A 12,716-nucleotide genomic window follows, 5' to 3' on the forward strand; every position below is an offset into this window, starting at 1 on the left:
AAAGGGGAAAGTGAGGTTTCCTCAAGATGTTTACTATGTATCTGACCAAATTCCCACGAACAATGAAGAAATGGGGCTGTCAAGAATGGCAAAAACACGCTCTTACAGGAGACAGGGAGTCATCTAGAGTAAGTGCCATGACAGCTCTAAGATCCATTGGGAATGTGGTGTGTGAGCCATTCTTCTTCTGCAGGTTTCAGCCACAAAGATGTGGGTTCTCCAGGCCTTGGCCATCATGTTGAGCATCCAAGCAGGAGTACTTGACCTGGTGGAAGTGCCCCCCGCGGTGCGCAATCTTCCTGTTGCTCTTCCTGCTCCGGTCAATCTCCCTGCAGTTCTCCCAGGTTCTCCAGTCCTCAATGGTCCAGCCAAAAATCCCATGCTACCTCCCAAAAGGCCTGGAGCTCCTTCCAGAGGTGGAAAGTGTGCACCTGCAGCCAGATACTTCCTCTCCAGTGACAAACTCCAGGCCTGTAAGTAACATACAATTCATCTCTCATCTTAAGTCCTGCCTACAATTACCACAGGCTGCTAATTTTGAGCTCAGAGGGAATTCAGCCAACTTTGTAAACAAGTGTATTTAAATATGATGATATTGTAGCATCTGCTTGGTACCTCTAGAGCAAAGGGACCTTGGGGCAAACCTATAAATTCTGGGACAGCATGAATCCAGTTCATCCTATAACATTCTGAGATGATACAGCTGCTTCTAAAGTTCACAAACTTGGTCCAGGACAAGCTTGTGCCACCGTGGACAAAGGAACTGTTCAACCTCAAAAGCTGTCTCACTATTTACCTTCCAGTTGATTCTTACCATCCAGAGACTGTCAAAAGGCAGGTTCCTTCTTGCAGGACCTCAAGCTCACCTCGACTCCCACAGATCCTTTGCCCTCAGCCTGCTGTTCAGCACTAGGAAACGGCAAATATAATATTGTCCTGCAAGCCTTTCACCACATATGCTCTCTCAACTCTCCACATCATCTCCTCCCCAATAAAACATTGCTCCCTGAGATAAAAAAAAAAAAAAAAAAGAACCTCTACTCGAAAGATTCTCAAAGGCTGAGAGCACAAAAAGAATTTCTGTTTCAGAAACGGAAGATGGATAGGACTCAGAATAATTAACAACAATAAGAAAACCTTACCCTTCTCTTAGCAGCTCCCTGGAGCAAGGGTCTGGCAAAGCCCTGCATAATAGCATGGCAGGACAAAGATGGAGCCATAGCCAATGAACTAGCACAGTGGCTAACAGCAAACACCCCTCAAAAATCCAAGTGCAGAGGCACAGAAGTCTTCGGCTAAGGAGCAGCTAGGCTCGAAGAGATGCTTCAGGGACTCCCTTCAATTGCATCTCTCTTGAGTCAGAAATGTCCCTTGGCTCACACAGCTTCAGCTGTACAGTGAGCAAGGCTGACCACAACCATCACTTCACTCACATTTTTCTATGCCATTCCACCTACGGCCGGAAAGGCGCTCAGGGAGAGCACTGAGACGTGACAATTGTCCATGCATGGCTGACTCCACCTCTTCCACCTTCCCCCCGGATTTCATCTCCCTCTTCCTACTTAAATCAGATGGAGGGAAACATGTGATAAGCCCCTTTCTGGCCACCAATGCCCAAGACTTGGTCAAATGCAAAGGCACAGAAGTAATTCCTTCCAATATAGCAAGTTCAGGCAGCAAGAATCTTCAAGATAGGGGAAAGATGAGGCAAACAAGCAGAGGAACCTGGGTCATAATGACCTAGAGAGAAAGTCATTGTCTTTTGCTCTTCGAGACACTGCTCCTTCTGTAGTCCCTACACCTTGTAACAGATACTGACAATCATAAACTTTTCCTGTGTCTACAAGCCATGGACCATATCCAGTTAGAAGCCTCCAACAAAGACAGACAAGCGGATCAGGGAAGCCATGCGGACTCTAAGAACAGACCTGAAAGTGGAAACTAAACCCCAGGACAAACAGATGAGTAAAATAATGGTGACATGATGCCCCTTGCTCCCACAAGAGGACCAGAGCAGCACGCTCTGCATGCTGAGTGCAACTGGTCTGGGAATATACTTTACTCCATTTTTATTACAAGTAAATGAAAGGACGAAAGAGAGCAAGACTGAAAAAAATGACAAACATAAGTGAGGCTCCACTCTCACTCCCTGCCCTTGAACCTTGGAAGTACACAGTCTCATCAAAGGACAGCATCAATGTAGGCTAAAAGGAGCTGTTGACATCAGGGAAGGCAGATTTCTCTGACAGAAGGCTAACTCTTAACTAGGGCAGGGACAAGACTCAGACTTGGAAGGCAAAATACAGAGTCCTTTGTGCCCCATATTTCAAGATGCTCTCTTCCACAAAGGAAGGACGCTAGGGCTGAACTGACAGCAGATCTCTCTCTCTCTCTCTTCATCTTTTACAGACCTCCTGAGCACACTGCCCCCACAGATTGAGGACATGGTGAAGTGTGATAAAGTTAACATGGAAGGCGTGCTTGGGGATGTCTTAGCCACGATGCAGGACTCTAACCTGCTCTCCATCTTAGATATCACTTCCTCCTGCAAGGGGAGGAGGAGCTTGGCCTTGGTGGACTCCTAGGCAAAGGAGGTAATGAGGATCCCTCAAAGCCCTCATCAGGATCCAAGGCCACTGGTGGCCTTGGCCAGCTACTCCCAGAGGGCCTCCCAGGCAAGGAAGGCCTGGGCGGCTTACTAAGCCTTGGTGGAGGCAAAGGCTCTGGAAAAGGACTCCTGAATGGGGATGGGCTCTCCAATGTCGTGAAGCCTCTGGATGACATAGTTGAAAATGTGGACAGTCTGAAAGCTGCTGTTCAGGACAAAGTGAAGAGTGTGGTCCCAGAAAACATCAAGGATCCATTTTCAGATCTGCTCAGCATGGATATCCAAGAAACTATGCTCAAGTAAGTGCTTTCTTAACAGTTCTCTGGGGTTTTGGACAAACAAGCTGCTTGTGAGAACTCTCACACCCAACCTACAGTGATCCTAGGGACAGCCACCCCTCCGTAGACAAACACTTATTTCCCCTGGAATTCTCTCTGGAAAATAGGACCAGGATTTCTTGAGCTCAAGCCTTTACATGGTGGAGAGGGAAGCTCGGGGCCATAGGATTAACAGAGATCAGTTGGGGGTGAACTCGCCGCCTCACAGGCGTTTCTCACAAGGGCCAGGCTCTTTCCATGACACACAACTGAGTCTCTGTTGGCACTCTGCAGATTAAAGGTGAAACAAGTAAAAGTGGGCAGCACGGATATAAACATGGGAGCTGATGGGATCAAAGTTCTCTCCGAAGTTACTGCCGACGTAGAAGGAGAAGGGTGAGTGTATTTCCACAATGGTTGTCTCAGTCAGCCTAGAGTTGGGTACACATGAGTCAGATGACAAAGACACAGAATTAAACACAAGAAGACTGGCCTCCCACCAAGCCAGCCTTACACATTAAAACAGTATCTCAAAACAGAAAGATACAGAGTTACATATGCATATCATATACATACAAATCACATACATATACTGAAGAATCAGTAGCAGCCCAGGCTTGCTCCTGGAAGATGTCTTGTATGCACTTCTACTCAATGTAGAAGGTCCAAGCCATAGACTCAGGGAGTGAAACTTTGTCTGGTACCTTGTGCCACCAATGATTGGGTGACCTCCCAAGACTTAGTAGGACAATTTTTGGGGAAATATTGAATGAATGCCAAAAAAAATGACCTGGCTCTTCTTCCTGTGGCATGGGACTGAGAACCTAAGACATGTGGACTGGGGTGCTCAATCCTTCCCTCTAGAGGATGACCCTGGCCCACGGCATGAGGGTCACTCTCAAATGACTATCTCCAAGGCGCTGGTGCCAAATATCCCAGAAGATACTCCACTCGACCTCACCTTCCTCTCCACAGCTTGCTTGGACCAGTCTTCACCCTATTGCAGTTTCAATCTGTCATGGATGTAACAATGAACATTGCTGTTTCCTCCAACAACACCCAGTGCGTCAACCTTGATGTCCAAGACACCCACATGCATGTCAAGGAAATGAACATCCAGTTAGTACAGACGTACGTAAAACCTTTCTGTTCATTGCTGGATTAAATCAAACGTGGGTTAGAGGATCCCTGCTCCTCTCCCAAGGGGAGGGGGTGGTCCACCATAATACAATAGACAATCGGCAAATGCCAGCTACTTGAAGCTGACGAGCAACATCCTACTTTGTCAGACAATGGCCTTCTCACACATATGTTATATCTTTCCTCCAGACTATTTTAGTAAACCACCCCATATATTTGATAAAGAGTACACTGACCAGATTCAAAAGGCAGACTAGAACATGTGGGCCACACAGTGAAAATCTCTCTTTGACAGATGTGTGGCACAGTGGTCGAGTTCTTCTCTCTTGGCCCAACCATAGCATGCAGGCAAGCTCTTCAGACTTGGGTTCACATTGACAAAGCTGGAATTACTTTCACCCTGCAAAGACCCAGCTCTCACTTTTTCTATTTCCCTCTGCTATGCCCAAGGAAGGATTCATTACATTCTCTTTAGCTAGAGCATTGAAAGTTGTGAGTTCAGATTCACAACTCACAACAAGACAACAAACAGAACTGTGAACACACTTGCTGCAGGGTCTGAAGGATGAAGCCGTCCATGTGAACCTCGGGGCTAGGTGTCCTGTGCTCTGGCCAGGTGACTGTGCATCTTCCTTAAAGACCAAGCCGAGATCTCCACGTACTGAGAACACAGGCATCACACATCTCCTCCACCAGTGAGATGCTGCCTCTAACACATGAAGGAATCTAGAAACACCAGGATCACTTATTTCAACATGTCTTCTTTTACAGTGTCACAGAAACTGTTCCTCTGCCTACGGCTCTGCCCTTGAATGACGTCATCCCAATAGTGCTGACAGCAAAAATGAATGAAAATGTAAGTCCAGGAAGGGGGAGGGCTCCTGAGGGAGCTAAGTCACTGGGAAAACTCAGGAAGAAAGAAGCCTGCAGGCTGTTAATGGCCTGAGGCTAGGGAGATTAAGGAAAAAAAGCCAGAACTCTCTGGAGCCCATGGGCCACCAAGGACCATCAGAGCCTCTGAACCCTACCGCCTAGCAGCACAACTACAAAACATGGCATACAGCAACCATGGATAAATTCAGCCCAGGAGAGGACAGGGAAATATCACAGTCCTGGAAGGGGAAACCAAGGGGAGAAGGGCAAGAGGTGGTATGGCAAGACAGGCCTCTGCTAAGCTCCCTGTGCTCACTTCACAGCTGGAAAACTCCGACTCTTGTGGTATCGTCCTCAGTGACTTCAATGACTGCAAGAACAGTGAGTACTTCCTTAGGATACCTTTTAGAGCAGAGAGAGACATGGTCCAGCACCTAGGGAGATTTCATACGGTGACACACCACGGAGATGGACCTATTAGATGCCACCCTCCAAACCTACAAGGACTCCTCAGCACTCTTAGAGAAGACAATGGCCCAGAGACTTTTCGCTCAATGTAGATGGCCTCTCATGATGGAAGAGCATAGGACCCAGTGCCTCTGAGGGGTCTGCCTGGATCTCCCCGATCCAAAACCCTTCAGTGGCAGAATCTGGATCAAGGGCATCCCCAAGCCCTCATCTCTGGGTGGGTGAGATCACGGAATCTCACAGCATCTCTAAGAACATGCCAATAGTCAGAGTTAGTGAGACATACTGGGATGAACGACCTAGAGAGGTGAAGGAAGAAGCCGGATATATTTCTCCAGTCCCACAGTAGACCAAATGCAGGCTCTAGCTAGCCAGTCTTTCCTTCCCTGAGGGGGAAAAAATATCCTTGCTGGTAAACCAAAAGTTCCGGGAAGATACAGAAGTCATTTAGGGCTCCACCCGGTGTCTGGCAGAAGTAGGTGTCCATACTGATTATAGCTGAAAATGAGAACTAGAGTGTTTGAGGCACAGTGGCCACTGATGGCTGTCTGGATTTTCCCCATTCCTCCCTCTCTTCTCCTCTGCAGCTACTGGCTTATTCAGTTACCAAGTTCACACTGCCAGGATCTCTCCCAAAGGACTTTTCATCGACTACTGTGTAAGTATTCGCTGGCTTTTCAATGGCAACTGGATGAAGGCTGCAAGCATACATCAGCCACACAAGACATCAGATGATGGGAAGAGTGAAAACACGGGCTTTTTGCAGGTGCCTCAACTTTTCCCTGGGGTCAGTCTCATGAGTGCCCAGATAGGACAAGGTCAGTTTAGCACTCTTGTCCCTTCAACTCCACAGGACAATGGTCTCTGAGGCACTCCAACACCAAGAAGCATTTCTTGACCCAGCTCACATCTCCACTCTCAGTGAACTATACACAAACAAAAGCACCAGCTCCTTCCAGCCACCCACAACCCAACCAGGAAGGCAGAAGGAGACCAAGACAAGTGATGAAGGGGGAGGCATAGTTAGCTCGGCCTCTCTTCTGGAGATCCACTCACTTGCTGAAGCACAAATAAATGCATAACACGAGAGGAAGCTCATCAGACAACCTGCTACACACACAAAGCACACGGCTAGGCTGAGACCCTTAGCCTTCTAGACTCTACAAGTGTGCTGACAGAGCCGGACTGCAGACAGTATGACATGTTACAGTCAGGGGGAGGAGTAAGGGAGTCTGCACAGAACACGCAACCACAGTGATGACAGGCACGGGTCACTCTTCTCGGTGTTCCTGACTGCATGTGCTGACATCCCTTCAAACAGAAGTTATCGTTGAGACATATTACAGGAGACAGCATACAAAAAGGAAGAATGAAACTAACAGAGAGGGAAAGAGAGAGGGGGTGACAGAGACGGGAGGAGGATGGGGAGGAGAAGGAAACCCAGGAAATCTATGACACGGAAGAACGTATTCCATATAATGAGTTATGGACCTTGGGAGGGAGACAAGAAAAAAGGAAGGAGGGGGAGGGAAGGGGAGAGGACAAAACAGAAGGGAGAGGGAGCAAAGAGATCGGGAAGGAAGAAAATGACAGAAACATGGCTGAGAATGGCCCTTAGTTCCTTAGAACTGTGTCCAAAAGAGAGTACAATTAGTAAACACACACATGTGGGTGAAATCTGTCAGAAATGGCTCTGCACCTTCAGCTGAGGATTTGGGGCTCTCAGGAAAGCTGGACTAAGGCCTCTTCACCCTGCACTTAGACAGCCAGGACACACAGCCCTCACACCAGGGATAAACTGGTGAACTCACACGCGTGTTCCTCTGCTTTCCCTGCCTTAGGTTAAAGCCAATATAGACAACAAAACAGTACCCGTGCCTGGAGGTCGGCTGCCTCCAGATCCCAAAAAACGCCAACGTGTCCATAACCGTTGCCTCCTCAGCACTGAGGACACTTGAAATACGTGGCCAAACAGGGCTCTGTTCAGGTGAGCATCCTCCATCAGCCACAGGGCTGCACTGCCCTGGATATCAGCTGACACTGTCACTTCCGAGGGAAAAGATTCCTGCAAAGATTGAAAAGGCCAACGACGCAGGACACACAATGATCATAGTGATCAGGCTGGGGCCTTGATGCCATCAGTGGGGAATCAGGAGCAGGCTGAGAGGATGGGGGTGAGGGGAGGGGAAGGGGACTAAACAGAAACAGTCCCAGTGTGTCATCCACTTCCCTAGGCACCACGATCAGGTGAAATAGCACAGAAGCATCTTCACCACAGAGTCCACACTCGGTCATCAGAGAGCTTTTGAGACACAGGGCAGGGACACACACTTCATCATTGAAAGGCTTGATAGAAAGGAACATTTCACAAGTTCTCTGCCCCAAGGTCCACACGCTGAAGTAAACCCAGGGGAGTGGTGGAAAAGCTCCTGGCCTTTCTGTTTCCTCAGCTGCACTAGCACCCAAACTGGGAGGCCAAGCCTGCAAGACAGAATGCAGTATTAACCAAGACAGAAGGACACATGACTGACTCGTGATACAGGACCTCTGTCCTCTTCCCCACACTAACAGAAGTCTTCTTCTTCTTCACAACAGATGAATGGCCTGGAAGCACAAATCACCTATATAGCCTTTGCCCCCAGGAAAACAATATGCTCAGATTGCTGTATAAGGTTGACATAACAAAGGACCGCCAGCCCTATGCCACTGGGGGAAACGGTGAGTGCTGAGAAATGAAGGATACTGGGCTGGAAGGAGGACTGGATGAGTGGGGTGAACTCTTTTCAAAAGCCTGAGGCCCATTGTGCTTTGGGGTCCCCACAGCAGAGGGAAAGGCCAGGTCCCCTTGTCTCACACATGCTCTCTTGTGTCATTTCAGAAATTATTCATCTCCCATGCCAGCAAGATTTTAAATTCTAAACTGATACCAGATGTCAAACTCACAAGGTACCACAACAGACCCTGGGGAGCACACAGGCACAATGGGATCTGGGTCTGGGCAAATATTTGAATAACTACAGGAATCAGGAATGAAGGCTTATATGATTTCATTCGCTGGTCTTCTCTGCCAAGCAGTGCCTAGTCTACGGCTGACTCACATGAAATCAGTGGAGACAAGACTTGAACTCTAACCTTGACTAGTACTGTTCTCATGAACCTAATGTCTCTCTGTATTTTGTTGCTGACAGGTCTGAGCACAGCATGGTGCCCCCTGAGACTGTAAGTTGATGTGCCCTGGAAACTGGCCCATGATAGGTGGGAAATCATTTTAAAGCCAGACACACAGGGATTTAAGACTGGGGGAAAGAGAGGCCCATGTGGACTAGAGCACACACCTACTGTGTAACAGAAATTCAGGCTCCTAACGTGCTCACTGAGGAGCTCTTAAACCATAGCCACCCATTCTCAACTGACACGTGGGTGGAGACTTCAAGGAGCATACATACAGACACAGAAAAAGGAGGGAAAAGATATGGAAAGCCTGGTGCCTCCTCCAAGAGACAGACCCACAGCAGGTACCCAGAGATGGGATTGGAAAGCGCATCCTTTACCACACTGAGAAATGGGAGTCAGGAAGCAGCTGATTCTAGGGTGACTCCGAGGCCAGCAATCCCTCCGCCTCTCCTTAGGGAGGAAGTGACAGAGTTTCCAGGATATGGTTCAGTTAACAAGAACTGAGTAGGACTGACCCCTGACCTCACAGCTACTCATAGACCGGTGACAGTCGTGTATGCAAACAGTGGACCTCTGAAAGATAAGGGGCAGCATTTAAGGAGTGTCCACTCTGTGCAGACAGTAGGGTATGGCTACAGAGACATCCCAACCCAGTACTGCAGTAGTGTGACTTCCCACAGAGGAAGGTGAGCAGTGAGAAAGCATGGGTGTAGAAGCAGCACCTCTTGCTCTCAGAGGGTTCCAAGAGAGAAAAGGGACCAACATGACACAGAGAGAACCAGACAAAATGTGCTTGACCCACATAAGAGCAGGCTGCAGCTGCTCAGTCCGTCTTCCTTTGACCTCTAAATTCCTCCTATGTCCTAAGACTACCTACTGTACATGTAGCAGGATGGCACTGACCGAGCCAATACCCCTGCTCAAGAAGCCTCAAGGGAAACAACACCCAATGGGGACTCCCCACATTTCCAAAGACAAGACCCCTAAGGATACATGGAGATCCATCTCCACATTTGATCTTGACACATGACAGACCTGTCAACTAGAGAACCACAGGAACCAGCAGCCTGAGATAATGCTCCTGGGCCTGAGGCCAAGCAGAGGACTACAAGGCTCCACTGAAAATGTCCTCCCATGTCTTGCAGAAGGATGAAGTAGAAGGCATTATGGCTGAAGTCACAAGGAAGGTCTGGTCCAGATTCGATGGTATGGGAAATAACAGTGACTGTGGGCACAGTTGGTGCCCATGAGAGGTGGGAGGAGGACACATAAAGGGCACTAAAGCACCAAGCACAAGTCACCCTGTCATCTGCTGGGCTGCATGTACATCACCTTCTCTTTGCATAAATGGCAGCAAGTGGTGGTAAAGGAGAAAACAGGTCAAAGTGCCTCCTCTGCAGCTCCCAGGACACCTTGTCCACAGGTGTCTCGGGACCACTCTTGTCAACACATACATCTGCACAGGGGACCTCACCCTTATGACATTAGTGATATAACACTTGAAATCTATGTCGTACCTCACTGTACAACAATGATGGTGGTGCCACATGGCAGGTGTAAACACCCGTGGTTAGCTCTATTGTGGCGCCAAATAGTGCATTGACTCCAACTGACTGTGCCAATCCAATCAGGTCCTGGATGTGGTGAGACAGGCAGTCCATCACTAGTCATCCGCATTAGAAGACCACCAGGTTCCCGCCTGCTGTGGGGGCCTCTCTTCCATACACCATCCTATAGACTGGGATGGACAGTATTCATGCCACCATGTTGAATGGGTGTAGTAGTGACTCCTCCTAGGGCCACATACAGGTCAGAGCTCCCACGTGTGTCGGTGGTCAAACAAGCCAATCAGGTTGTCATTTCCCTTGACCACTGTCACAAGGTGATACTTTTCTTTTTCAGAGATGTATAAAAAGATGAGTATTCCGGACGGAGTGTCTTCAAATACTCTAACGAACTCCGATGTCAAATTGCTGAGATCAGTGAGTAACAGAAATACAATTCTTTTTTTCCTCCATCTTTATTAAATTGCAGAAATACAATTCTTTTCTTTCTTTGTTCCTTTTGCTTTGCTTTGCCTCAAATCCAGGACCTTGCATATATTCTTGATCTACCTGTACAAGCACTGGGAAATGGGACTCAGAAAATATCAGCTTCTCTCATAGGACTCAAACCTTCAGCTGTCCTTGACCCTATACTTCCTACAGCTGGGCCTAAATCACTTCCTAGAGAGTCTGAATGAGAGCATGTCAGCAACTGTCCACAGGGCTTTTCTTACTCTCATTCTTTTATACTGAACCTATGAGGGGCCATTACCACAAGCCAGCCTTGATCATGGCAACAGACCTGGTGAATGTGCCCTGAGCTATAGCTACAGTGACAAACACACGGCCCACAATAGGTTATGTTATGACAGTAAACAGCACAGTTACTGACCAGCCAGCATGGTGCCAGCTCCAGCAGGTACTTCACTCAACATCTTGTGAACACACTGGTCAGTGTAGTAAATCTGCTGTCTCTGGGTAGATACTGACGTCATCTGAGTGTATCCCCTCCTGCCAGAGGACTCACCTTCAAATTCCTTCTCTCATAGTCTAAACTCTCCAGGGGGCCTCAATGGCAGATGTCCTCTCCCCATCCCTGAAGCAGTGCTGTGGTGATCTGGCGGGGATGGATGAGTTGGCGATTCTCATCTCATGCCTGCAGGCATCTTCCAGGGTTAAAGGCACAAACTATTGTCTTTCTCTCCCCTCAGAATGACCTTCAGGCAGCAAGCTGAAGCCAGCACTACTGAACCCAAAGTACTGAACAACAGCAAAACCCCCTGCAAATTCTTCCCATGCCCCTTGCAGCCCATCCTTATGATTCATTAGACAATAGCAATGGTCTCCTGGCATGCCCAGGTCCTCTGCCTTGAGTGACAAGGACAAGAAGAACAGTTGGAGGAAATGGGCAGTGCTGTAATCAGCTCCTTAATAAACACTCCCTTCATGCAAAAGTGAGTGATGACTCTTCCTCAATGCTCATGCATATTCATAAGCATGCAAAGAACTTCTTACTTGGGATGAACACTAACATGAGACAACAGAATCCAGTGTTCTCAAGTGCTCTGGGGACAATGATTAAACCTTTCTGCCCCTCCCCTCCCTGTCTTCCTTTGGATCTGGAGTCTCACAAAGGCTCAGGTGGTAAAGCCTTGCTCCCCACCTGGTGCTATGGGGAGGTGGGACCTGTGCTGCCTGAGGTGGTTCTTAGGTCACTGGGAGCTTGCCCTTCAAGCAGATGGGGAGGCCTGTCTCTTGGGAGCACTTTGCTTCCCATGACCATGAACTGCTAGCCACAGACCTAACACCAAAGAACAATAGGTCACAGCCTGGCTCCTCTAACACTGAGCTTATATTAACCTCTCCCCTGCTGAAGACGCATACCTTGTTACGCTGATGGAAATCTAATACAGCCTCCGAGTCTAAATTCTTCATTATGAATCAAAACCAATAGAGCTGAAACCCAAATTCTCCATGTTGAAAGTGGACAATCCCAATCTAGACAGAAAATGTGAGATGGGTGAGAGCAGGTAAGAGCCTGATACAGCTACAAACAGTGCAAAAAAGGTTTCATGTGTACCAGGTCAGTCCTAGCCGTGTGACCCTGAGGGAAAAGCCAAGACAGTAGTGCCTTCAAAGATAATGTTTATAGCACACTGCCATGTAGCACACACATTAAAGATACCTGGGCATCTTAGTACACATCTCCTGAGACTGGAGAAGCAGATACATCAAGATTACTAGGGATCATTGGTCAGCAACAGAGCTTATTTTCTGAGTGCCAAGTCTATGGGAAACTATCACAAAAAAAAAGATAAGACAATATAAAATAACCACCCTCAGTTGCCTTTTGATTCCATACACACACACACACACACACACAGAATGAGAGAGAGAGACAGAGACAGACAGAGACAGAGACAGAGATATAAAGAGAGACAGAAATAGAGAGACAGCCAGAATTGTACAAATTTATATATATGGGGAAAAATCAGTCACGGGAGGTTTTAAAGGATCTAACCATTGTGATGTTTAAGGCATATTAAAAAATAAGGGTGTGTATGTGTGTGTGTGTGTGTATGTGTGTGTGTA

At 47.9% G+C, this 12,716-nt stretch overlaps 1 protein-coding gene across 1 annotated transcript; it reads left to right on the top strand.

The window, feature by feature from the left end:
• Nucleotides 1-208: 208 nt before the first annotated feature.
• LOC116901049 (vomeromodulin-like) lies at nucleotides 209-11,359 on the top strand. The gene is given in 19 exon segments (XM_032902630.1): nucleotides 209-473; nucleotides 2,410-2,559; nucleotides 2,562-2,907; nucleotides 3,220-3,321; nucleotides 3,901-4,056; nucleotides 4,837-4,921; nucleotides 5,262-5,319; nucleotides 5,994-6,064; nucleotides 7,248-7,307; nucleotides 7,309-7,361; nucleotides 7,363-7,393; nucleotides 8,002-8,041; nucleotides 8,044-8,114; nucleotides 8,116-8,124; nucleotides 8,285-8,352; nucleotides 8,595-8,625; nucleotides 9,726-9,786; nucleotides 10,483-10,562; nucleotides 11,336-11,359. Coding segments are annotated over 19 exon segments (1,761 nt in total).
• The last annotated feature ends 1,357 nt before the right edge of the window (nucleotides 11,360-12,716 follow it).

The sequence above is a fragment of the Rattus rattus genome, chromosome 5, assembly GCF_011064425.1.
Source record: "Rattus rattus isolate New Zealand chromosome 5, Rrattus_CSIRO_v1, whole genome shotgun sequence".
Lineage (NCBI taxonomy): Eukaryota > Metazoa > Chordata > Mammalia > Rodentia > Muridae > Rattus > Rattus rattus.